The 27,994-nt window shown below is 40.1% G+C and overlaps 1 protein-coding gene across 1 annotated transcript in view; it reads right to left on the bottom strand.

The window, feature by feature from the left end:
* Positions 1 to 2,976: 2,976 nt before the first annotated feature.
* The window catches only part of LMO3 (LIM domain only 3), a 55,389-nt gene continuing 30,371 nt past the window's right edge, over positions 2,977 to 27,994 (bottom strand). The window contains exons 3-4 of the mRNA XM_068401931.1: positions 12,101 to 12,226; positions 2,977 to 3,082 (exon numbers count right to left, since the gene is read on the bottom strand). Coding sequence (XP_068258032.1) covers positions 2,977 to 3,082; positions 12,101 to 12,226 — 232 coding nt within the window. The remainder of the gene's footprint in view (positions 3,083 to 12,100; positions 12,227 to 27,994) is intronic.

Here is a 27,994-nt window from a genome sequence, read left to right as displayed (position 1 = left end):
TCAATTAAGGTTGATAGAATGGTGAGGCTATTTGTTCTCCATAGCAGGACCACCTTCCTCTTCCCCATTTTGAGCATATGTCACAAAACATGCCCATGCACATATGAGTAACATGGCATGTAACCATAAGCCACTATTTTCCCATTCCACTGTCTTCATTTACCCCATAGAGAGCTGAGCAGTGGCACTTTGTGGTAATGAGCGCTTTAGCATTTATAGCACTATTAGTGTGTAGTCGCCTTCATCCCCAAAAAAGCCTTCCACAGGCTTAGCTGGTTTTTGTGCTGTCCTACCTCAGATCTGTGGTTACCTACTGCACATACAAATGCTCTGCTTCTCCCAGAATGTCCTAATGCTACTAGTAACATTTGCATGCATAGCTCTTGGTTTTCTGAAGAGGAAAAATGCTTTACAAAAGCAGTGCATGCATTAGCCCCATTTGGCAGACGGGGGCAACCGAGGCACAGAGAAGTTGAGTGACTTGCCCAAGCTTACAGCAAGTCAAAGACAGAACCAAGGTCCCTTCTTTCCTGTTCCTCAGCCTTGTTTCTGAAGTAGGGATTTCTATCCAGTCTGTAGGCTACTAGTGGAAAGCAGAAGAGAGATCTTTCTGGCTTCTAACTGAAAGACACAACAGAGGCTGGAGGAGAAAACTGGAATTGGAATCAAAATAAGATAATATGATTCTTCCCTTTCTGGCCATCCTCACCTTTGTGGAAAGGACGACTTGTTTATTGCACTTGAAGTAGACCTGGAAGAGCCTAATAGTACCTCTGACATCAACTGCTTCATTATCCGAAAGACATTAAGGGACTGTGGAAGGGAGTGGAAGAGAGGCTTGTGCTCTGTGTGTTAGGAAGGAAGGCAGTCCACAAAATACGGCTAGATTTCATTTGAAAAACTATGTGGAGCTATTTCTTCTAATTAGCAAGAACAGCCTGAGGAGTCGTTGCATTTCTTACTGGTCCTGTATGAGTCAAAGTCAAGTTTTGTGAGCCATGCTTATTTTCAAAAGGGTTCACAGCCAGAAACAAAACCACACTGTAACAATAGTCATTAGAACTAAATATCCATTTCTAAATCAAGCCACTGTGCAGTGTACTCCAAACCATACACTAGAGGAATTACCCCATTGCATTACAAAGTTTTGTTCCCCATCCCCAGGAAAAACATGTTGAAACTGCGCAACAGGACAGGAAGAGCAGGGAAGGACAGCACTCAACTTGAGCAGAGGTGGGGGTTCTTAGTCTAAATAAAAACAAGAGCTCAGCTTCATAGCAACATAGGGTATAGTGGGTTTCTTTTCTTTCTTTTTTTTCCTTTTTTTCTTTTTTTTTCCCCTTAATGTTGCTTTTTTAAATGCAGGCTGTTTTCCCAGTGAGCTAGATTACAGTGGCAAAGAGAAAAGAATTAAATATGCATTTAACAACCTTTTAAACATTCATCCTGCTTTCCTTTGCCAAACACCTGTAAGCTCTGTCAGGGGCATGAGCACTTAGGGACAGGCTGCTGATGCAATAGCTTCATGGCTTTAAAAAAAGAGGTCCACCTCTCCTAGTAAATGGACTGATTGCCAACAGTAGCTGTCAGCAGTGACTCCCCCTCTGTCAAAAGGATTTTAATTGCCGGTATTGATGGGACAAACCTGTAGGATGTTGTCATGGACAGCAAAGGACCTGTGTAGTCGAGTGTGATAGTTCTCACTTTCTGTATTGGTATTTCAAAGTTTTGTCCCATCTACATCAGCATTTAAATTACCTTCAGCATTCACTGAGGTCTGTCATTAGTAACCAGTCACTCTCCTGGTGTCAGCTTGGGGTCATTTCCTTAATGTAAATAGACCCTCAGAGGCGGCTCTTTACAGTGCCTTCTACTTTCACTTTTTTCCAGGGTTTGCTGAGGACACAGCCCCAAAAACTTTAGAGTTAAGCCCTGATTAACAAAAAAAGAAAAAGGAGAGAGAGAGAGAGCCCTCAAATGTTAAGAAATTTTTAAAATGTATATAAACAGAAGTCCTCTCCCTTTCCTCCTCCCCCAAAATTAAATGATTTCAGAAAAATAACGTATATTTTTTAATATATATATATAAAATAAGATACCCAGAGGCACTGGTTTGCATTAGGGCTTAATTTCCAGCTAAATTAAAAATCAAATCCAGGCATTTTGAATGCCTAAGGGGCACAAAAGCAGCACCCAAAATCATTAACTTTTGCACTTTTTATAATATATCCCAAACCAGTCAGATTTGTTTTTCAAAATTTTGTAGTAAAATAAAAGTGCTCTTTGAGAAAAATCTATGCAATTAAACAGCAGATGCTTAACCCCTGAAAAATAGAGGCTTATAATAGAAGTGCTGATAGACCCTTAACCATAGCATCATTAGCAGCAGGTGCTGCTAGAGTTATTAGTTTTCTAAATAGTTTTAATGTAAACAGTATTCTTAAGCTCTAAGTGTAGCATAATGGTTGGGATTTGCTCTTTAATTCTTTTTACTAGAAAGATACAGTTCATTTAAAATAGCTGGTAAATACAGAGAGCATAAATATACAGTAAGTTTAGACACTGATTGTACTAAATGCAACAATACAAAGAAGCAAACAGGAACACAAATGGTAACACAATAAAACTGTATTACATTTGTGCTTCAAATATTACAATACATTATATACAATAGTCCAAAATAAACATCTCATGCCAAATGACACAAAAAGAAACAAAAAACCAAACAAACCAAAAACCTCAAGAGCAAGCAAAAAGAATCCAGCTGTATGTACAGTACCTTTTTAATTAACATTCAACTCTGAACCGGAGCAATTTTCACTACATACAGATGCAGTCCGCCTTTTATTCACGCAACCATTCTGTCTCCCTATATCTATGCTATTCAGTAGGTTCCTGTGTCACTTCTTATATACATGTTGAGCAAAAAAGATAAAAGAACGTAGTGCTTTGTGTTCTTAATGATGTGGCATCAGATCAGCGAACCTGGGGTGCATAACCTTCTTTCATTAAACCCTCCTCATAGTCTGTCTGGCACAGAATCATGTTGTTCTTCAGGAAAAATTTGTCTCCAACGCAAAATCTGAAATTACAATAATAAAGGGGAAAAAAAACATAGTTTCAGGAGGAATGATGTGATATGATCTTACACGTACGGATTGTACAACAAGTGCTCATGATTTTGTTGTACCGACCGCACAGCTCTGGTGTCTGTTGCAGCACACACAGACGCACGTGCACGTGTGTGAAAGCCCAGCGGAGGAATTGCTCTGGTATCAGAATTAATCCTGTGCTTTCAACAAAATCTGGTGCATTCAAGCACTTTTGCTTCCCCAGCCAAAGACTTCATTCAAAGTCCACCAAAGACTGTGCGAGTCTTGGATCAGGTCACTAGCACAGATAAAACAGAATAAACCAGGCTACTAAGTTGAGTGAAAAGTAAATGTCCTGCTTTCATGCAAATCTGAAGGAAAACAAAATGATCGTATGCAGTAGGAAACTCATCTGAGATATGTTGCATTTGTCTTGTGCAGACATACCGGCAAGAATTTCTTGTTATACTCCAGTTAGATATTTTACTAGAACTGATTTAAACCAGTGATTCTGAGAACCTTTCCTAGCATACACACAACTCTACATATAGTGTGGTGCAAACTAGAGACACACAGGCAGGTATGCAGAGAAACCTTTTTCCTGTAGGAGCTGATTATAAATTTAGTTACTCAGCTAACTACTCTCTCTCTTGTGGTATCAGCATACCTGCCTTGTTACACTATTGTGTGCATCAGAATGATTTGATTGCTTCAAAACGCTACTGAGATATTTCATTTGATTTTCTCTGATGAGTAGGAAAATCACATAACATTAACGCACCTGGCTGGCTAGCTTCAAACTCTGAGTAAAGTAGAATTTCCCAGCTAAGCAGTGTGGTTGAATATAAGAAGGCTCTTCACCGACACCCCCCTCAACCCTTCCCCCACGTCAAAGCCAATCTTCTTGAAGATACTTAGGGAGCAAGTGAATAGGGCCAATGCATAGAAAAAAGAGTTTCCCTAGTGACTGCCTTGGCAGGGTTATGTGCCTTTGTTTATAGTGAACTCTCCAGCTATAAAATATATTGGGAGGCACTGCTCACATTATTCCAATTAAAATGAAAGAAAATAACCTAAATGAACCCCTTAACACTGATGTGAATAAATGAAACCAGTTTCTACCAGCTAATTATGGATCTCACTACATAAAGTATTGTTTAATGTGTAACAGATTATAATGTCCTTTTTTGTATGATTTTCAAATGGTGACATCTTGGACACAATTAGGGTCAGATATAAATGCTTGTGTTGTTTACGGTAGATTTAACAACAGAGTAGCTATGGGAATAGCTGTATATGTATTTAATTGTAACAATTTAACCTTCAAATAGTGGTGCCTGCTGTAGTTGACCCAGTAAAACTATGTAAAAGACACAGGTTGACCCGCCTGACCTCTGATAGTGGTGTCTCTTTATCAGATAGTCAATTTCTGACGATGTTCAAGCAGAAATCTTGGTGAATTGTCACAGATTAAATTGTGTATTGAAAGCAGTCCTTTAATGTTTTGTGAAGTTGGAGGTTTAAATGAGTAGCAGTTGGACTGATTTACATTTGTGAAGATTGGAATGCTAGACAAACAGTGAACCCATTTATTTTCCAACTGGGTAGCTTTGGAAATTTATCCTTATGCTGGCTAAATAGATAGAGGGAAAATAGTGTAATAAAAAAGTGGATTGAAAAGAATTAGCTCTGCTCTTAAAGGAAAATTGGTTTGTTTATTTGTGAACTTTTTTTTTTCTGTAGGATTACTGCCTGATGATGATGACTGAAAATAGAGATTATGGAATGATCCCAAAATCTTTAAGTTATTTATGGTCAAGATTCTTCTATAGAATTTACAGGTTCCTGCTATCCTTCCCACACCAATCCTGGTATATTAGGCTACTAACAACACAAAAGTATTTTGAATAGGTGTGTTGAAGTGCAGAATTCTTGAAGCAAACAAATTATTTGGCAGTTTCTCTAGTTTCCATCCTTTGTATTTTTGTCCGTTGACAACAGTGCTGACAAAAATTCTTTTGTGCATATTACCAGATTAGGTGAAGGAGTCTTAATTAGTGCTAATATGTAAAAGTGTAGAAGTGTTTTTCCCAAGGAAGTCACATTAAAAAAAAAAAGTCTCTCAGTTTCTCTTAAAGGAACATATAGATTAATGTGGACTAAAGCAGGGAAATTAGGTATTGTGACAAATCAGTCACTCCGTTATAGTTAGCCCAAGGATTATTGATGAGGACTGAGCAGAGGATGTCCAGCCAGCAATGCCCACCACATCAGAAGGTTACTGCACAGCAAGGCGGCTCTCCCTGCGGGTCAGGCACCAGTGGGAGACACAACCACCTCTGCTTGCCCAGCAGAAAGCACTAACTCTGAACTGTGAATGTTATTCAGCTACGTAACACAGAATTTAGCAGACTAATTTGTTTAAAATATTTAGTAAATGAAACATACACTGCTGAAGTGCAAGTCACGTGCATGGCAATACTTTCATATATGACTTCTTGCAGTATTTCTTGCATCAAAATCCTGGCTGAAGGATTTTGTTTCTCAGCCCTCAGAGAAGTGCCACGGTTTGAATTAAACTACAACAGCTACACGAGGGAGTCAGAATTCCTTTCCCAATAAAAAGTGTCAATGCCTTTTGCTTTTGCTATGTTAATATGTCAAGCCAGAAATGCTCTACCTCTGTCTACATGGCATTTGACAGCTTTATGCATGAGTGGCTTTAAACATACACAGTTCCACAAATCATTTACCTTCCAAGTGTACAGCTGTCTTGCGGAGAGGCTGCCAGTGGCCTGTCTAGACACGCCTGGCTGTGCGATAACCTGTGGGGTGGGGGTCTGTCTGCATGGTAAGACACCCTCTGGGTTTATCTGGGGCTGTGTTTGCAGGCTGGGGGGTGATCCTCTGTGCCTTGGGGGAAACCTGTTACTTGCGATACTTATGGTCCAAATTTTGCAACTGTTTTTTTACTGTGCAAGTTCAGTGAATGAAACACGTTGGCAAAGACTGACGGTGAGGCTTATGTGTGCCCCTGGGTATTAAATGTGTGAATTATGCACTCATTAAGTGACAAGAGGTAAGCACTATGTGAAAAACATTTAAAGGTGGCATGCTAGCTCCTAAGTACAATAAGACCAGGCAATTAGATGGCTGAAATATGACAAATACTGTCCATCCACACTTTCAACCTTATTTGACTCTCAAAAGCAGATTTAGCCTCTTCTGAAGTCAAAGAGCTAAATCTTGCAACTACTTCAGATTGGTTTTGCACACTCTAGGGTGTAAACCTGCCTCAGCTTTAAAACGGAAGGGTAAATTCAAGCCTAGCCTTCCACCTCCGGCAAGTGTTTTTTTCATGGAATTGGCACAGAATGTAAATCAGGGCACAATTTGGGCACATATATCAAATGGAGTCAAGGAGCATATTGAGATGCCACTGGGTTAGGAGAATATAATGAGGCAAGACCTTTACTCTTCTAGCAGGCAGATGGTAGTCTTCAGCCTTCCCTAAAACCTTCACCCAATTTATTTAATAGGCATGCAAGATGAACAGGGAAAAATATACAATAGGCTGCATTAACATGCCAGATTGGACTTACCACCATAAATTGATAATACTGCTTTTGACACAACTGTGACATTAGTAGAATGACCATTATAATTAACCTACATCCTAGAACTCCTGTCATATTTTACAATGGCAAAAGGAAGGCCATTTATATTACAAAATGTCCTCTGTTATCACCTTGTTTGGAAGGGGAAGGTGTGCCTAGACTAATCACAAGAAGTATAAAACTTCCATTTTGAGAAATAGCTGTTTCATTGTTCAGAACAGATATTTAAGGAGATCTCACTGCTGTCTGTCATCTTTTCTGATGTACAGGACGTGTGTCAAGGTATCGAAGACTTCTTAAGAAAGGAAGAGAAATATTGCTGTGAACAAGATGGCTGTGTGTGAAGTGCCTCCTCTGGTAATGCCAGATCTTTGTTGTTGTAGAAAGAAACAAAATCTGGAAGCATTTAATTGATTTCTTCTACGATAAAGACAGCTCAGATTTACCCCACCCGCACCCTTCTACTCTGCTTTGTGCACTCAGTGATGTCACTTCATCCTTTACTCTTTTTTTTTTAAAGCTCTCTTAAGTTTTCAGTATAACTCAAATTAATGTTAATCTATATGCATCACTAAGAGAACAAAGCCACTTCTTTACATGACAGTTCATCAGTCCACACCTATGGTTTACTAATTCTAGGGTTCTGTCAAAATGTCCATTTATTATCAAAGGCTGGAAAGTGGGAGCTGTGCCTGGATTCATACATTTTTACCAGTACAATGTAGTATATATACACACAGAATCCTAGTTCAACTTATAATGACAAATCTCAACTTGGCGTACTTTTCATTTACTATTTTTTTAAAAGCAGGTATGGAAAATGTATTAAATTTTATTCTAAATTTAGAGACACTCAACGAAAATAAGCAGTATTCAGCTCTTCCAAATTTATAAAATGATCACTCATGCAAAAATCTAATGTTGGTGTTTGGAATAAGGATGTCCCTGGCATTGCACTCCCTCCCCCCGCTTGACAGAGAACAAAGGCAGCATTGTGTGGGCATTTTACAGTTTATACTGGAGGTAAGTTTTTACAGCTACATCAGGTCAGCAATTTGAATGAGTATGTGACCATTTTCAGTTCAGTTCCCATTAAAATAAAGGCTGTTTTGGATAGAAGGATAGAACAGTGGATTTAAACACCCCTCAGTGACAGCAGATGGGGGTTTTAAACCTTACCCCAACTTCAGACAGCAGAGAGAAAATGCCACAGAAGTAAGGAACAAGCTGCTAAAGCAGCCAACAGAGAGTGAAAGGAAGGACACTGAAACTGCGGAAAGTGGGAAAGCTGAAGGCAGACTGAGATTATCGCTGTAGTCAAAAGTGTCAAGCAAAGATACAGCTGAGCCCACTTGCAAGATTTTCCACTCCATTTTGCTAGTCACACACATGCAACCTGACAAAGTGTGAAAGGCAGTGTCTGTTTACAAGTTTATTTTTCCAGTGGTTTCCATTTTTTTCCCTTTAAATTTTCTGCAGAAATCAACTATATTGGGGCTACTGCCAGTGTGAAGTGAAGTGCTTCTGAGGAGAAGTTTAATATGTTTACAGAGAAGAAAGGGGAGCACTCACACCATTAAGATGACTGTCACTAAGCTCTGCAGGTATTTAGGAGATGGAAAAACTTCAAATTAAGAGTAAGCTGGACAGAGACATGAAAGATCAGGGGATGCTAAAACCTTTAGGCTAGGAGCAGAGCTTATTATTCACAAAATCCCTACAGCTTTAAGCATCAGTATCAAGAAAAAATGGGGAAAATATGTCAAAAACTGGCTGGATGGAGCAATTAGATCCTAGAGCTGAATAGCTTTATGAAAGGAAAAATACGAGACAGTGCGTATTTGACACGAGGGGACTAGGGTCTGTAGCTCAGGAGACCTCTTTCAGTCTTGTCTATGTCTACAGTCCTGTCTACAATCTGTCTTCCTAGAACACAGTATGTGAGACAATGTGTTTTTCTTCTGACTCTGAAAACCTAGCCTTCAGGAGGCCAATAAAAGGGGACAGGCACATTATGAGTTAGTTCAGAGATGGAGTTTATGGCCTGAACAAAAGCCCCCTGAAATCAAGGGAGTCTAACTACCATGCACACTGAGACTTGAGCTGGATGGTGAGTTATAGATACTCAAAAATAATAAAGTAAACAGTTAAGTTGTACCTAAAAGCAGAAAAAAATCACCAAATCTTTCACAAAAAGCAGTAGGCAAAAACAGGCAGGCCCCCCTCACCTGGGCCAGTATCAACTATTTAAAGGGCAGGAACATGAGGGCCATGCAACAGCAAGCCCAAAGAATGGGCTGCCCCAAGGATCGGTGTGATGCGAGTTAATATAATTATTAGCTAGCTTGGAAGGCAAAAGGCATTGGAAGGCGCAACCAGGCACAAAATGTCAGAAGAAATTCAGTGTTGGCAAAGATAAAGTAATGAAAACTGAAGAAACATTTTAGTCTACTCATGAACGTTGCATATATTCTGTTAGGAAAAAACCTAAATGGTAGACAATAACTGAAAATCTGAAATATGGAAACAAACAGAGAGCATTATATACTCTCTGGTAGTACTCCAGCTATGTTGTTCTTGTACCAGCATAAAGAATGACCCAAAGGATTTTAAATTTAAGGGGGGAAGAGAATGTGGAGATGGGGAATAAGGTCAAACATACATGTCTTACACTAGCTGGTGAGCCTTGCTACCTCTGTTGGTGATTTTTGGATCTCTCTGATGTGTTTGTAAATAAAAATATTCTCTTCAGTAAATAAATTCCACATTAGGGATAGTGGCCGGAGTGAAAAAGAAGAACAGATCTAAAAAAGCTCAAGAACATTATTTTGCTTGCAAAGGGGCAGTGTGGAATAAAGCAAGAAAATTAAACTGCTATCTTATAACCTCATCCTCACTCGAAATCTGCTGTTTCGTTTTGATTAGCTTAACTAAAGGAAGAAAAAAGGTTCCTGAGAAGGGCAACAGAAATTATTAATGGCATGGTGACTGACAAGATTATTCAGTTTTAAAGAAAAGAAAAAGAGGTTTCATAGCAGATATAAAAAACTCCAAAACTGGTGGATGGGTCAGATGTCTAGCTTTTCTTTTTTTTATTGTTATACAAGTAATGAAAAACAAAAGATTTAAAGCTATTTATTAATGAGAGAATGTAGTCAGTGGGATGCTTTGCCATAGGAACCACAGAAGAGCTAAGCTGGAGCATCCATGAAATAGGATTTATTATAAAAAACAACAAAATTAATTCTTCAGAGTGCCACTAGCCCCAAATTGTGAGGAAGAAAGATACCCTACAGGCAGTCTGTTTTATTAGGCTCCATGAGAGCTATTGCAATCTAATCAGGATTAGAGCCACTTTTGAGAATTTCTGAAATTCTTTGAAACATCTGGAACTGCTCCCTGTTTTGACTAGACGAACTAGACTGTATTTCAGGTAAATCAATTCTTTTGTTCTCAGCCTAAGACTCCTGTAAGACTATTTCAGCAATCCTTTGCCCAAACTACATGCAAAGTAAAAATCAAATAAGAGTCTAGATTGAAGGCTCAGGAATGACAAGGCTAAGAATTATTAAATATTCCAGGAAAGCTCTGTTTCAGAAGCACCTAACAGCACTTTTCCAGGGGGATTAGTGGCCCTAGGGCATAGTGTGATGTATATTAGCTGCAAAGTGGAATTGTACATTAGTTCACGCTTGTGATGGCAAAAGAGGAATATTAAAAATAATCACAACAGCTTCGCTTTTAGGGGCGAAGAAAAAAAGTTCACTTCCTCAGATCCAAGAGTGCTAACTATGATGAAAATCTTCTGCACTCAGGGTAACAAACATTGTCTGCTCTGCTTGACTGATGAAGATTAGCTGACTTCTTACATTAAAGAAGTTTGTCTTGTATGGGCTGAAGTGACAAGACAATAACTAAGTGCTAATTGTGCATAACCAACACTAAAGATATGCAGCCCCATTATGGCATGTAATAAATGAAGCGAACAGCAGAAATATATTAGGCACTTTAATAATGATAGTAGAATCATGGTCTGAAAAAAACAGGGATGTGAAGGGTTTAAAAAACGAAACCTAGGAATACGCGTGTATCTTGCTTAAGCGGGTACTACCGAAGGCTCTGCCTGCCTTACCCAGAATACAGCCTCTTAGTTCTGTGGCAAGACAAAATTGATATAGGACTTTAAATAGCATTAGAACCTATAATTACCTTGCATTATTATATAGTTTAAGCAGTGGTTATTACTTGCCTGGTATTTTAATTTCCCATGCAACATGATGAAAAAGGTCAATTTGGCTTTTTTTAAAGAGCGTAATTGTAGTGTGCTACACTTATTAGCAGCTGTACATTTTATGGTTCTTTAGGGAGGTTTGATTTTTAAATGACTACAGTGTTACAATATAATACACTGTAGGACAAGGTGAGTTAGCAAAGCTTATTTAGAGCTGTACCTAACTTTGGCGTGTTAGACTACTGTCTTCCTAATTTTTTACTTCCCTAGAAATGTACATCTTGTGTTTCTTCCCACCTGAAAACGAAAAAAAATATGAACACTATAAAACTCTAAATAGGGTCATGTAATAACTGGAAAAAACATAATAGGTACATTACGGAGCGGACATAATTGGTTCTCTCATTTCCTAGACCTCATAGAAGTCACTGGCAAAGCTGCTAGCAGCACTCATGGAGTCAGAAATAGAGCTCTCGATGAGATCTCTGACAGGATTTGGCCACCACTCTGAATGTAGTTGCTATAAGTTCGGCTGTATTCGCCTCTGAAAAATTCAGTTGTTACAATTTTAAAATTTTTGACATTCGTTCTGCAACTGTACCATATGGGTGATGCTTCAGAACAAAGTGTCAGGTTTGGATCGTTGGGATTTTTATAACCCACAGTTAGGGTATGGAAATAAAAATATGGCATAAGAAGTCCAATGCTGCTACAGAGAAAATGGTGGGAACAACTTTTTAAATTATTACAGTTCTGGCAACAGGAAGAAACATCATGTACTTTAAAAGAAATACATGTGATAAAAATGAAGAATTAAAGTAAAATTAATGTAATAATGACAAATGGTACCGCTATGCTCTTCTGCAGAAAAGGATCTCAAAGTCCTTTATAAATATTAATTAATTAAACTTGACAGACAGCCTTTTGAAGGAGAGAAGTAACGTTATTCTTTTTTATTGATGTGTGATTTGAGGCACAAAAAGTTTTCTGGCCAAGGTCATCAAAGATGTTCTGTATCAGTCCCAGGAAAAGTATCCAGGTCTTACTCTCAGTCTTGGGTTTCCACTACTGATAGATGTTTCCTCTTCACTTGAATGTATGCCTGCACTGGTGCCGAATTAGCACTTAGCTTATGGAACAGACCCAAGAAATTCTCTTACCTCTGATTACAAAGTTGACATGCAAAACAATCCAGGTGATAAACATTGTCCTTTGCTCTCATCACCATCTCAAAAGCAGGTATGAGCTTACTGCAGGCAGCACAGTTTCCTGTAACGCCAAATAACCTGGAAGCGCAGAAAGAAATATATTCCTGAAGATGCTTAACTGAAAAGAAAACCACTCCTCCTTTTTTTTTTAATCTTTCCCCCCCACCCCCAGCAGTTGCCTGGCCTTTGATTGACTTCCCAGCACACCTCCCTTTGGGAAGGCTGGTCTTTGGTGGTACAAGTCAGCCCATACAACACAAAGACATAGTCCTTTTTGCCAGAGAAAGCTTTATGAAGCAGTGACAGACTAATATTGCACCTATTGTGATGTTATTTTTTTTTCTGCAGGTTATACTGACCTTTCTTGATAAAAGAAACATCTTGTTAAACTAAACAAAGAAATAGTAAACACATTAGGGATGTTGCATAACTGCACAGACAGAGGTCAAGCTGTTTGCATACGCGGGCAGAGTCTTCTGCTTGGATCCCGCCATACAGACGAGAGCCCCATAACCTTGGCTTTTGGTGCTATTTATTATTAAAGCACACTTTAGCTAGAAAAGAAATAACACTTGAAAAAGCCAATATTCTTCGCATTTTTGACATCTAGTGCTAAAAGCTTTACCACTATTATTAAAAGAACATTTTATGAACAAGTCATTTAAATCGTCAGAAAGCATTAGCGGTTCATGCACCTTACAACCCTATACCATAGTTATTGCTATGATTATGTTATTCAGGTAGCACATTAAAGTAAATGAGGCTGTAAACTATATATAGTCACATCAGGAGTAGAAGTATAAAATACTGTAAGAACAATAGGAAATGCTGTTTTTGCCAGACATCTATATAAATTTTTTTTTTAAATTCTCTTTGTTAAAGATTTTTCAATACTTTTCAAGTGGGTGTATTACAAAAAAAAAAAATCATACATATGCATCCTTTTGTAACATAGAAGGATTATAATGAACAAGAAAAAATACGTTAGCTCTACATGGCAGCAATCTTTGAAACTAAGTTTATTTAAACTACTTAATAGTTGTGATGGATTATTAAAAGTAATGCTCTGCTTGTGCATAGCAGTTAATGCTGGTTTTAACTATGAAGCACACTAGATGAAAACGCCACATCTGCCAGTTTTCTTTTTTTCCTCAACATCAGGCTGACAGCAGAAAAATATAATGGCTCTCAAGGGAAACACCAAATTAAAAGCAGTTCTAAACTAATGAATTCAAAGGTGCTCTGTAGAAAATTCAGTTTGGTAACATAAAAATGAATGCAGTTTTTTAATCACATCCCTCCATTTTACTGGATTTCATGAGTTACCAACGAACCTACTTAATTCCAAATCCTTTTACCTTCTGCTTCTACTTAAGGTGTGCTGCCTACATAATACGTGCCTGTTTTTTTTCAAGTTGTGACCCTTTTTCTGCTGTCTGAGATGCTGGTTACTGTGATCACAGGGAGAAGTGCTGGGACAAGGCCACCCTCATCAGCTCTTCTTAGAATGACTCGAGTCAACCTCCAGTTCTGTTAAGTTTGATTACTGAAATTATAGATTTTGAAACAAATTATAGATATTGCCTTTGTAAAACATTCTGTTCCAGTTCTATCTCCATCATGCATGGGTTTCGCTGAGGTTATCTAAATCTCACTCAGACTTTCATTCCTCATCTCTAAGGACACAAGATTTAGCTGCCTTCCACAGTCATTGGCTGGCTTTGCATTAGAAAACACTAAACCCACTGTCCAAAGGCCCAGCTCTGGTTTGCTTCACGTCTATGTAGAAGATGATGGTAGTTTAGTTGTATGAGGAAAGCAGATCAGGCTGCAAAAGGTACTGAGTGAGGACTATAGGTACATAGTACTGTTATTCTATATGGTTACAGTAAAAGGAAAGCCTGACTTGAAGGGTCTACAACAGCAACATTTAAACACAAGAACAGTCCCACCACCTCCAAGCTCAGCATGCAGAGATCAGACAGCACCTCAGTGCTTAGGTAGTTTGGGTGCAACAGCTGAATACTTGAGATGCTGCTCAGGCCCCTTGCTGGAGAGGGTGCTAGGGGCAGGCTGTGTCACCTTCCTCAGCCACATCCTCTTTGCAGAGATGTGTCTGTGTGCGTGAGAAAGTGGAAATCCATTACAGCTAGAATCGCAGTTTGCATGTTGCAGAGTAGTGAAACAATTTGGGATTGTCGTTTGGCCCTGCAAAGGATGGAGATTTACTGCACCATAGTCCACTATGTGCAGATTTCCACAGACCTAAAATAAGAGACCCCCACAGAAGCTGCATCAGCTAGGCACCAGATATATTAAAATTTTTCAATTACATAAAGGGAAGGAGGCCTTCCTCGCTGTTAATTCTTCCCCACCACATACAAACAAACATGTGAGATTTATACTAGCTATTGTTAATTTTGGATAAAGCTGTTTATATGAAGAACATAGTTTTCTCCCATTAATAATAATAATAAAAACCCCACAATGCCATTTTGAAATTCTGGACATAGTTTCCCCCAATTTCAATTGCTCTCGCTCCCTGAGCATTTATCAGCTACCTGATTAGAATTTGTTTCCACACAAACCATTGATCATCAGCCTATTACTAGGCAAATGACAGTTAATTACCCACTACATTAACCACTGGGACCTGAGACCTGCTTCTGCTGCCATCAGTCAACATGATAAATGTGGCAAGTTCAGTAATGCATGGCCAGCCCTGAGCTGCCTGCTATAGTGTGAACAACCCTCAATCTCACTTCCAGGCCCAGGAAAATCTATGGCAATCTGCATAATTACAAGCTCTGGGTTAATAACAGACAAATGATTTGTTGCATCTAAACAAAGTCCTTGGAACGGGCCTGGTCTCCTGTGGCTGCCCGGGCTGCTGTTGTGCCACCGGTGTGCTTCCCGCTACAACGTGCACAAAACAGATCTCCGACGCTGTATCCTTCCAATTTGTTGCCCTCCAATTTATGGATTCTGCATATGTGATTTTTAATCATTAAAGAACTCTTGAAGCAATATTATCTTAATTATTCTCTGCTGTAACCAGGGAATTAGGCTTCAGATAAAATTTTCTTCTTCTGTGCACTTTCCCTGCCTCGCTGGAGGCTCCATCAGTTTTCATCTACACCTGGACTCTGAAATTCTAATGATGAATTATTGCCCCTTTTCCTAAGAGGGCGAACCTTACAAGGGAACATTTTACTGAACTGTCAGCTCACAGACTGAGTGCGGAGATGCGGAAATCTGATCTAATTTACTGCAAAACGATGCATTAGTTAGACTTTCTCCTCAGTTTTGTCCAAGGATCAAGAGATCAGCCAGGAGCCACCTTCATGTACTCCTTTGCACAGAAGTATGTGCACTTGACTCTCCATATGCCATTTTGCATTCCTCCCCTTTTCAAACCTGTTACACAAACAAGTCTCCAAAACATATGAATTTTACTACTGGAGAGGAAAAATAGTTTCTTGGCAGGGTCTTAGCTGGAGCCGATGCACTGAGCTACGGTCTCTTTCTTTGTCTATTTTACCAAAAAAGCAGCAAAGATTTCATTTCTACATAATACAACTGCCTGGTACCATTCTGTGCTTTATTTCCCATTTTCTCTGTGGTATGAGAATGCTTAAACTCACTCCTTTCACATCTACTTACAGGTAGTTAGACTATGCCCGAGGTACCTCAGCAGATTAGAAAACTGTTCCTTACTGATTTCATGCAGGAAGAAAGATGAGAAAAATTAAAAGCACCAGGACAGATCTCTTCTCTTGATACTCGGAATGAACATCTGAAATTTTATATTTGTACCATATATACAACAACAAAGATTAGAACAATCAGCCACAACAAAAGCTTTAATTCTTAATGGATTTGACTGGTACAGAACCTCCTGCACAGAACTAAAAAATTAAAGACATGCAGAAACCCTTCTACAAACAAACCCAAACCTGACATTTTGAGCAGCAAAAAGTGTGATTAAGCACCAGTCTATTGATTCTAGGTTGGTACATTTGCTAAACAGAAACCTGAAGGTTAAGTACTTAGAGATGAGATCAGGGAAAAAGTTGGGAGGGGAAAGACAGGAAAAAGAGAGGAAAGGAAGAGTGGACAGAGATGCAGAAGTGCCAAGACGCTGACTAAACTACACTATACTTATGAGGCATGTACTTTCTAGAGGGACCCAGTTTAACCACATTGACACCAATTTCCATCCACTCCTACAGATTTTGAGTGAGGCCTTGAGTAAGGAGGGGGCACCTGGTTCTCATCATTAGTTTAGAAATGTCGCATCACACAACTGCACCGTTAGGAAGAACCGCGTACGCACTAAGATGAAACTGATTTGGGCCATAATTCCCTGTCACGTTACGTGGGACTTTCACGAGATTTAGGATCTAACGTTGCTGGTTACAGCTGCTCCCACAAGCTTCCTCCTTTTTGCCTTTCTTGTTTGACAACTGTCCTCTGTAAGATCCATTGATTTGCTACCAACAGTACTTTTTTGCCTACTTTGATTTTATATTAAAATGTTGCATGATTTGGATAAGACGTCTGGGTTTCCAGTAGGAGTACAAAATATCTGTTTGCACAATGGAAAACAAAGGAGAAAAACATCTTGAGATTCAGGAATGACAAAGCAGACATTAAATGGAATTTCTCCTGTGGCAGAATAGTTATGGATAGTTTCACATGGTTTCAAATTTTTTTTTCTCCTCATTCTCACTACTGGGTTAACTAGGTTCATTAGGGAAAAAATATATATGGGAGCTGAGTTCTAAACCTGCCTTCACCACTGCGTAGGTGACCCTGGCAACTCACTTAATTTTGGTCTCAATTTATTCATTACAAGGAGGTGAGACTTAATCTTCCCATTGTAATATCCCTGCTACACTGTTTCTATAAAAAATTGAAATGCTACTTTCAAACCTCTGTTCTTCACAGTGCATGAGGGATCAAAATAATACACACACACTGTTTTAAATGTAATCAGACATTTACTGAAATAGACAATCAGCTTTTTTTTTTTCCTAGTAGGTTTGTGTATTATTCAGGATTTCAATTCAAGCTGCATGCACTGAAAGGCAGAATTTGGCCCTTAGCAAATATTTCAGAGAGCATAAGATGCTATTTGGAGAAGCATAAAACCACATAAAAGAATCTAAAAGTTAATGAGAGAGAGAAAAAATTATCTAAGGACCTAGATTACAAAGCACATTGAAAAGCATGCTTTTAGAGAACATGCAATTTTTACATGCTGACTATTATTTAGATTATTAGATGGAGATTTCTTAGACGTTTCTAAGTGACTTAGGGACACAAGTACTACTGGCTTTAAATAGTCTATATTCTCTTACCTCCCACAAAATATTTTTGAATATCCTCCCTGTCAAATTGTAGAGAAAAGGAAGCGGGTAAATTTGTCCCACATGCATTTTTATGAATGTCTGGAAAACTTATTTCACTCCCACCCATCCTCCATTCCCTGGAACAGCTTTCTAAATGCTCACTGAAAATGAAACATGCTTCCAGCCAAGGGGAGAGGAGAAGCTGCCCCACTTTGTCTACCTCTGTTAAACCACACAAGGACAGGACAAACAAGAGCAGAGAGTTCCCATGCACCCTGCTCATACACAGACCTCCTGACTGCACTCACTGATATCCAGTAAAAGATTTCTGGTGTCTCTGCTTGAATTAGCTCTGGTTCAGTAATCAGCAGGGGCCAGTAAAACAGAGTCCTTAGAAAGAAAGCAAAAAGGTGAGGAACAAACTGACTGCAGGAAAAAATGGCCACTTTTGAAACAGTTCTGGATTCTCCCTTGTATCCTCATTGCTGCTTATACGTCCTTCTCTTTCAAAATTTTTCTTGACAAAACTTGGGTGTCAAAAGAGGGGAACGCTATGAAGTTGCAAACCAGGATGCTCAATAGATGGAAGCACTAGATTTCCAGCACTCTCCAGCAGCAGGTGAGGCAGCCAGATTCCACGAGAGCTCAGCTCTCTGGGTGCTGAATTATTTTAGAAAATATAAGATCACAAGTGTCATAACATGGGAGCAGTTAGATAATATGGTTTAGATGCCTATTCAAATTAGCTTAAAACCTTGTCCCCGATTTTACATACTGCAAAAAAGATGGAGAAAAAGAAAAGTCAAACAAAACAGTCTAGTTAGTTTAAGCACGTTAAGGAAGGCATTCAAACACAATTGCTGAAGCATGCTTAAACGTTTACTAAAATCAAAGGCTGATTCAGTGTTTGCCTTGTTTGGTAATGCTGTGAAAAGAGGGTTAGTTTTGCCAAACTAGAGCAGAGAAACCTTTTCACCTCGGTACCCTTCGTTTTATTTTCAAAGCAAACTCAGACACTGAAGAATTAACTTGACGTTGGAAGTATGCTGATATTCCTAACACTGTTTGTAAGGATACCCAGCGTGTGCCACCTGGAAACGCAGCTCCACTTCACAGAGGGCGAGCTGCGGTACATCTCTGGGGCCTTTGCTGCTAAAAATTTAAGTCGGTAGCTGGATCGCAGGCAGATGGAAATGCGACACTAAAGCAGGGCTGTAGCCTCGCAGCACAGCGACACGCTACTTGTCTGAGTGTGTTTTGCTTTCATGTTTAGCTAACCTGGGTACGCGAGTAATCCCATCTGGCTTCGGTTGGGCTGTGTGCGACATTTAGCACTTGTGTATCTGCAGCATGATCCGCATGCTGAAGACAGGAGGTGCAAACCTCTCTCAGGTGAAGCTGCTATTTCTCACACAGTTCTACTGTACACAGCTATCATAGAAGAAAATAATTGTATGTAAGCTGAAGTCCAATAGTTAATGCAGGGGTTTTTTTTTGTCTTTTTGCACCCAGGGTTTATGTACTGCCCTCATCACTGTGGATTGTAATTTAACATAGGTGAGCTGTTCCCCTCAGCACAGACTTCCAGTTTGTTCCATCTGCGAGGAGCAAACTATTTGCCAAACTCTGTCCCGCGCCTGCTCAAGTTCATGAAACTGAGCCTTTTTTTCTCTGCAGACTGCATGAAAGAATTCTTTATGTAAAGTTAACATGGATGAATTCCATTTTCAAACACCTCCAAACCAGACATTCAAAACAAAATATAGATTTACTTCTATATCCTTCCTTAATTAGGTTGTTTGTGTTCTGTGAAACAATCTAAGCTTTCATTTCAAGTAAGTATTACCAGCCTTACTTTTGGCTCAAAAAATTTGAAGCATGACCAGACATTATTGATGTAATACCACTTTTCTAAATCTATAGTTTGAAAAAGCTCTGGGAGGTGGGAATTTTTTTGTTTGGTCAATGGAGTGTTAACTCTGAAGCCTAAATCACACAACTTTAAAAAACTCTTGTTTATTTTAGGAGCAAATATAGCTACATTGTTTATGTCACAGTCTGCTACCCTGTCCCTTCAGTCATGAAGTCAGATCATCAAACTTTCAGTTTAAAGCTAAAATGCAATTTTAAGGAGTATTCTGGCCTAATTTAATATCTACTTTTAATCAAGTACAATTTTGTTTCATTTTAAATTTTCTTTAACCACCCTGATTGACTCATGAAAAGCGAGGATGATTGTGCACAGTGCACAATGATCTATGCCTGATATTGTGGAAATAAATCAAGTTAAAAATGACCTCCCAATGCACTCAGGGCTCTGCTTTGCACCACCACTCATGCGTCGTGACATCCTTAAACTTCTACCAGTAAAGTCAACATCAATATTACATCCATTTCTACAAAGAAACCATATAAACTTCATCTTTCTACACATGCTTTACCTTAAATCATGCATATAAATCCATCTACATGCACAGGCTGAATCTAAAAATTTGCAGATACTCAGCTGACATATTTCCATTGTCAAACTCAAGCAACTTAAAAACAAATTTAATGCCTCAACTCAAATAATAATAAGAATGCAATATCCCAAGCTGGTTCCCAGCCTGGGGGTAGGTCTAACTGGCACAGCATAGTGGTACCATTCAGGGTCGGCAAAATGCTGCGACTGTGACTGTGTATTAGGTTCAAGTCCCAGCTAACTAGCTGCTTGCATTGCCACTTAAGATGCATCTACACTGTTTCCAGATCTGAAAGCTAGTTTAGGGCTTTGTGCCATGTACTGCATGATATGGATATCACTCAAGGCTGTACCTGTACCTTTGGGCTGCGACTAAGCGTTGCTGAGCTCCATTTGCCACCTGCCCTCCCTTCTTCTTACCTGAAGGAATGATCTCAAAGACGGGTCAGCGATAACAAGATTGCCAGGAACAGGCTGGAGGTGAGGGACCCTTGGGGATGACCTTCACTAGGGTGCCTATGGAAGAGTCATGCTCACCTACCACATGGATGCTGCTCCATGCAGTATCCATCTCTCCTTGTGGTAATGCCATGCAGCTGATGTCAGGTGGTGCAGATGACCTGCAGTCCCTCCTAGGAGGGAATCAGTGTCACCTGCAACATGGATGTGGGGAGTTGGTCGCTTGACCTACAACTGCATATAACTCCACATTGCTGCAGAGGAAGCAGAATCCAACAGAGATGCTTCTAAGGTGTATTTCAGATTCACACACACACACACGCAAAGAGCTAAACAAGGAAGGAGGCATCTAGGAAGACAAGGACCTAAATGAACAGAAAGCCCCCTGATGAGCAGTGGCCAAGCTCCTACCATTTCCCAACAACTCTATTGTTTCTCCAATGACTAAGGAGGAAAGGTCTAAGTAGTGCATGCAGAGTTTGCCCCCGGAGATGGGGGAAGGGAAGGAAATTAAGGTAGAAATATATAATTAGCTGCCTAATGTAAGGGGCATAAAACATAGACATTTTTCATTTTGCCCCAGAGGTGACTGAGAATGTAGAACCTCTGCATAAGAAATCAATGCACAAACTGTCGGGTAAATACATATTGAAATAGAAGTGGGGGGGTAAGTTAATAGTTCTATGAGGTCATATAATAAAGTCTATAGTTCTTTCATCAGCGCTGCGAACAATGCAGTTACTGTGTTTCTCCCCTGGTGTAATAGCAAAGACGGTTGCTAGACTCTGAAAATAAATTATGCCATGCTTTATTAAATGGTAAACAGCTGTTCCAGCCACAATACAGCACATGCTAATTGAAGAATGCCTTAAGCAGTCCTATAATAAAAGGCTTTTAAGAGTTGGAGAGGAAAAAAAAGCCAGCATCATGACAGACTTACTATCATGGGTTCCCTTAGTTAAAATTCAACACATGGGTCATTCAAGGTGAGAAGTATATTCTGGGAGAAGATCTACAGTAACGAACGTTTAACAATCATTAGCAGGCTCTTTCATGCCACAATGCTGTAGGCAAAGACGTGCTTAGGTAGGAAGTACAACCACAAGGTTCTCATCGTGTTTCCACGTCTTGTTTTGCTAGGAGTTATATATGCAGGAATACAACAAATGTGCGGGAAGAATTACTTTTTCCGAGGTGGTGAACCCCAGCCCAGAAACCTCAGTGCCCGTGGGAATCACCCTGGAGATTTTGGCAGAGAATGAGAGCTATGGTGCGAGCTGTAAAAGAGCATACATATAACAGACAGAAGATGATCCGTGGCATCGTGAGCCCCAAACCGGCAACGTTTCCTGAGCAGGTGTATTGCTGTACCTCTGCAGAGTCCTGGCCCCTCGTGTCAGCCTGGTTCCCCTCACCCCTCGAGTTGAGGAGGTGAGCTGTGCCCAGAAGTTATCAAAGGGGCTACTAGGAATGCTGAGGTACGGTCATTTTTTTTTACATTAAGAGGTTCATGATGGAAGTCGGTAGGGAGTATGAGTCAATGTTTAGAGCAGGGAAAAGAAGTCTCCATCCCTGACCCCTGCACTACCTTGCTAAGTGGCCTTGTGCAAATACCCTCCCTTTGCCCCTCAATTTTCCCATCTTTACTTTGCATTAAAAGGACAACAGGAAGCTTGGTGTGCAAAAGTCCCTTAAGAGACCCGAATGATAGCTACTATGAAAAATATAAATGTATTTATAGCAGCTACTCACTGACATAAGCATTTGACCAAGAATGACATTCAGATATGTGGTACTCACACTACCAGACACCTACTTTTTGGAAAATTGCTCGCAGAGCTAAACTGAATGTGCATGTGTGTGCATGTGTGTAAGCGTGTGTGTAAAATAAAATAGCAAAATAGTTCCACAGAAGAGAATAATGGGTCATGTTTTCCTCACTATACAACACAATAATTTCTTGTCCTGTATTTGGAATGTTTCCTTTCTAAAAACCACTGTAAGATGAGTGCTGCACGGTGAGTAAGAAGATTTTTTTTAATGTTTGCAATAAGCAAAATGCTTAGAAATTAGGAAAAAGGATGTGCGTCAGTCCGTTAGGTGGCATGCAAATATTTCATTCTGCTCATACAAATCATATGATGCGCTTGCAAATTCATGCAACAAAGGGATGGTTTAATAGAACTGCTCTTCCTATAGAAATGGAAACAGGTGAAGTTTTCCTTCATTGGACTGTGTGAGCATTTCCTTTATAAATAAAAGCCGCAGTATCTAAGGTATATCCTTTGTTGTGTCACCTTTAGGACTTACTATTTGAAGTATTCCATTGAAATGGCTATGCTCTGCGCAGTGTTCAGAATTTTAAGTAAAACCTTAAACAGTTACAAATCAAAGCATCAGGGTACTTTGAAGAAGCACATACACTATATACATCGCATTCTGCATGCATATGCATTGCTGATACCTATATATCATTGACACGTTCACAAAAATGTTACTGCATTGGGAAAAAATATTTCAAGCAAAATATAAACATTAAAATGATGATTTAAAAATAATATAGTTTTCAAAAGTCAGATTTCAGCATATTTAGGGCTGGTTCTAGAAGTATGTTTTCAAAATATGTCAGATTCTGAGACAAATCGCCATGACATTTTTCTGGCATTAACCCAGTTGTTTTGATAAATATTGCACTAAAATAAGAAGATGCATTAATTAAATAATTACCAATGATTGATTTTTTTCTCTCATGTATTTATTAAATTGTTTACTTTTTAAGGTATCAATGTTTTTACACCCGCATCTGGTTTTATAGTTTCTTCCCCACTCCCTGTGATTTTTGTTCCTCTTCTAGAAAGAATGCTTGAGGAAATTCTGTGCCAATGTCTCACTCAAATTTATAATTAATGTAGCAGAAAATTATATTTCTAATTAAATAAAACTGAGCATGAATTGAGGCAAATGCTAGAAGCATTACAAACAGAATAAAGTTAGGAGAGGAACAAAATCGCAAACAATGAGCAGGTAATGTAACTGCATATATTAGAAACATCTCAATTATTACATCCACAAAGGCAGAACCTAAAAAGCTGCATTTCATAAGAAGGTGTCATGTTGACATATATTGCTCATTAAAAAAGGTGCCGTTTGTATATGGGTTACTGTTCTTCATATGCATGAATACTGGTAACACGTTGTGGGAAAGGAAAGCCCTTGAGATTTTGTGTAGTTTGAATATTTAATGTAACAATAGTTTGCTCCCTAATAAAGAGAGGAAAGAAATTTGGGAGACGAGGACATAAATTTGCCTATTTATTATTTTACGCTGACTGCAGCTGGGTATCGGCACCCCCTGTACACCTCTCCAGATCTGCCGTTAAAATTACTGCCTGCTCACAGTGGCTGCTCTTCAACCAAAACCACAGAGACTGCAAACGAAAAGCTCCCCCCGTCCCCTTTTTAAGCAGAAAATACCAGGCGGTGTATATAATATTCATATATTTTATATATATGTGTGTACTAACCTACTAGTTATCTCTGCTTACACGCCAGCTGTCAGGAAACTGTCAGCTGTAAAGGCGATAAGGTGGGCAGTTTAAAGAAGATACCAAAGCCTTAAGCTTCTTAATGTGCCACGAATCAATCCCATGAAAGCAAACAACTTGAAAAAGGGTTATATGTATTTAGGAAACCTCTTAGCTCCCCTCCTCATCTTCACTGGAGCCGGAGCTCGCGCTAGAGTTTTCTCACCCTAATGACCCCTGAAGCGGCCCGGAGGGATTGTGAAACAAGGCCGTTACAGGAGGCAGCTTGCTAATTGAGGAGTTGATCGGGGGGAGAGGGATCCTGCTTTACCGCGTTAAGTGTCCAAATCAAGCATGACTAGATTGACGCCGCCAAATCGCTGTCTGGAGGCCACTCCAAGCCAGGAGCAGCAGGGCTTTTCACACCTGATGGGCCCCCCGCTCTATCTACATCAAGTCGCATTAAGAAAGGGATGTATTACAGGAGCGGAGCCCGCGCCCCTTAAGAGCGCTGCCCACGCCGGCTAATTGCTGCTCCCCAGCTTTCCGAAAAGCAGCACATGTGCACGGGTGTCGGAGGCACGCGTTGCCGGCTCCCGTTACACAGCCCACCTTCCTCTCCCTCCAAAAAATCAGACGTGTGCTCCTCGCTCGGTTCAAGTTCTCAATTAATTAAGAATTAATTCTTTATTCCGTGCTGAATGGGCACGCACAAAACTGTTCTGGAAAGAAGAGCTGTTCAGGGCTAGGTGCCATCATCCAAAGCCTTCATAACAGGGGGAGCTTTAGTGTTGCTTTGGCCACCAGCCATCAACTCCCAAGCGCTGCCGGCTGTCCTGCGGGACGGGGAGGCACGAGCCTTCGCCTGAGAGTGAGGGAAACTGAGGCAGGGGGACTTGGAGCACAAAGGGCCATCAAATGGTGAACTCCCTGGTTTTTCAACCACAAAGGGATGCCTAAGTGTCTCTTACACCCCTGAAAATCCCCCTCATCAGCAGTTTGATCAAGGTGACAGAGAGAGTCCAGGATTTAATCCCATCTAAGATGATTACAACTCAACAGTTCCTGCCTCACGGTCCTCAGCCTGCATCTACTTTAAAAGAGGGCAGTTCTTATTTTCCTGTACCGTCAGGAGAGGCAACCACGATGTGGTCAAGGTTGCCTTGTCAATTTATCTGTTATTTATGTAGAACGGGGGGGGCCCTCCTGAACTGTACCGAGGTAAAATTTAAGCTGAGGGGGAAATATAGCAGGATGGGAGCAGTCAGCCTCTGAAATTCACACAGTCACAGTCAAATACTTAGGAGGACATTTAAAAGCACGAGTAAATTTTTTCATAAACAGTGTACGTTATTATACAATGATACGAGAGCACACCCTATAGTAGGACTGCCAAATCCAGACTTTATATCTCTTCATATACTACTTATTTAGATCTAAAAAAAGGACTGCACAAAGTCAGGGCATAGCATGATAACATGATTTAGAGGAAAAACCATTGGAGAGAGACTACAAGGCATTATATGGATAATATTTCCATATTTACTTTGAAATTGCACTAAAAAAAACTGAGGTAGCTTTCGTTTTTCAGAAAGAAAAAAAAATACCACCAAAACCCATGTTTGCCACTTCTTTGCATGAACTCCTTTTTTCTCCTGAAACTTAGGGAACCTTCTGTGAAAAATACCTGAGTCTTTAATATGTTTTTTTTTGATAAAAGTATAAAGAGAGAACAGTAGGGAAAATATCTCAAAAGCATCCATAAAAATTATTACAAGAGAAATGGCATCTAGCTGTAGGTCACATATACTGTATATACTGTATTACATACCGACTATCATGTATTTTTCAACGGGGGTCATCAAGTTACATCTCTGGCATGACAACAGATAACCTCAGCGATCAGGATGAAATCCTCCTTTACCTGCAATATCCCTAATGCCAGCAAATCTTGAGGCTTGGCAAAAGTTGGCTTGCTCTGTTTTGCCGCCCTCCCTCTGAAACTGGTTCCCCCATGCCTGTGGCTGGATACCAGATTTGTCGGATTAAAACAGTATGACAAATCCAGTGTTCCCAGGTATCACTCCGGAGAAGAGAAAATGGGAATTTTGTTTGGTTTCTACCACCGTTATGACTCTGAGCTACTGAAGATGAGCTGATACTACAGCTTATCCCTTGCCTGCCTGTTGCAGCGGTCAGCAGCAGACAGCGCGGCAGGCACGGCTGCAAGCACAGACAAGCTTAAGTGATGGGGAGCGATAAGACTGCGGAAAAGTGTGAATGAAGCGATCCTGTTCCACCTAGGCGTGGGAGCAGGTAAATTTATCCTGCTCTGGACTATTTCTGTGATATTCCAGGGCTGCCTTGCTTTAGGGAGTGATGCAAAATAACAAGAGACTGATGAAGTTAAGGAGGTGTGTTACTGCAAACTGTTTCAGGGAAAGGGAAGAGGTAGTTCTGAATCGGTCACAGTATTTAATGTGCTCTGCCCAGCACAGCAGCCCCTTTGCTCTCCCTGTTGCACTGCGTATACGTGGCTAGTGCATACATCTCCGCATGGGTTTCTGGAAGAAAGTACACTCTGCCTTGCAAGCTGCGGGGGGTTCATTTTTAAAAACTAAAGTGCTGCTCAAATATAAACAAAAAAGTGAGCAATGTGGGAGACAGTACCTTTGGGAGGAGAGACATGGTTGGTTGTAGGCATTTGTAGGGGGATATGCTTCCCCTGGGGAAGCATTCTCTGCTGCCCGAGCAGCAGAGCCCAGTCAGATCTGTCCCAGCACCTGTACCAGCTGCTGTTGCTCCAAAAAAGTATCTGAAAAATATTTGACAGACACCCACCCACACTCACTCATACCCTTACAGGGAGAAAAGTCTGGCAACACTGTGGGAGTATCTTCTATTTTCTTGCACCTTTTGAAGCCCTTTGTGTTGGTGCAGAGAAGATTTTTGATGATGCCAAACCAAGAAGGAGCTACTACTGCTCCATGCCATCGCTGCTGACTACACCAAAGCACTGTTAAGCAGAGGATCATCACATCTTCTATATCCCTATTCCAATATCATAAACTACAAGTTCCAAAATAAAGCATCTAGAAAAACAGAAAGTAGTAAAAATAAGAGAGATGCTCACCTCAGCCTTTTCCATCTTGTTTCTACCAGCAAAACACAGGCCATTAGATAAAATGCTAACCTGGATTGCAGATCTTTTGTTTCTTCCTCTTTATAACTGTTCATCCCTTTGTTGTCCTCTGTTTCTACCTCATTCTGTTCATTTTCCCTCATTCTTATTGCTATTTCTTTTATTGTTACCTTTCTCTACTACCTCAGGCTTTTCCGTTTCTGCCAGGTCTATTCCTTGCTGTATATCCTTACTCGCTCTCACTTGATATATTTTTGTGTAGACCTTGACCCATATTCACTGTTCCACCCAGGTTTCAAGTCTCATCTGACTTCATTTTTCTTCTACCTCCCTTTACATTTCAGAAATGAAACTTTTTGTAAACTGTATTGAGGGGTTGCCAATGTTTCCAGTCAGCTAGTTACCGCCATTACTGAGAATTTCAATACTTAGCATGAGCACCACGGCAACTTTAGGGCATCTTCCACTGATACTTGGTCTACCCTGCCTTTCCCATTACCCATGAAGTCAGATTGGAAGAATTTTCCCACAAATGTAAATGTACCTCAGTTGCGGGTAAATGCCTCCATGATCCAGACAAGACAACCATACAGATGGCTGGATTATCACAGCATCAGAGAGAGTGTCTCTGGGCAGGGCTAACAGGGAAGAACATGCAACCCCTCATTAGCAGCAGCAGTAGTTGATAACTAACTCACTCCCTCCATCTGCTACCTACAGCAAGACAACAGAAAACGATGCTGCTATCCCAGTAGCTTCTCGGTAGCTTAAGAGGTGAGTTTAAAGTCCCCACTAAGGACAAAGCAATGGTAGATGAAACAGGGGAGGAGTCTTTCCCTCTCTTTTTAGCCAGCTACTGGTTGTAAGAACTGTAAGGGAGGGGATGAGGACAGAACCCCTGAGAAA

This window comes from Nyctibius grandis, chromosome 5 (genome assembly GCF_013368605.1).
Source record: "Nyctibius grandis isolate bNycGra1 chromosome 5, bNycGra1.pri, whole genome shotgun sequence".
Classification (NCBI taxonomy): Eukaryota; Metazoa; Chordata; class Aves; order Nyctibiiformes; family Nyctibiidae; genus Nyctibius; species Nyctibius grandis.
The sequence above is the reverse complement of the archived record's forward strand: the minus strand, read 5'-3'. Positions and strand labels throughout refer to the sequence as shown.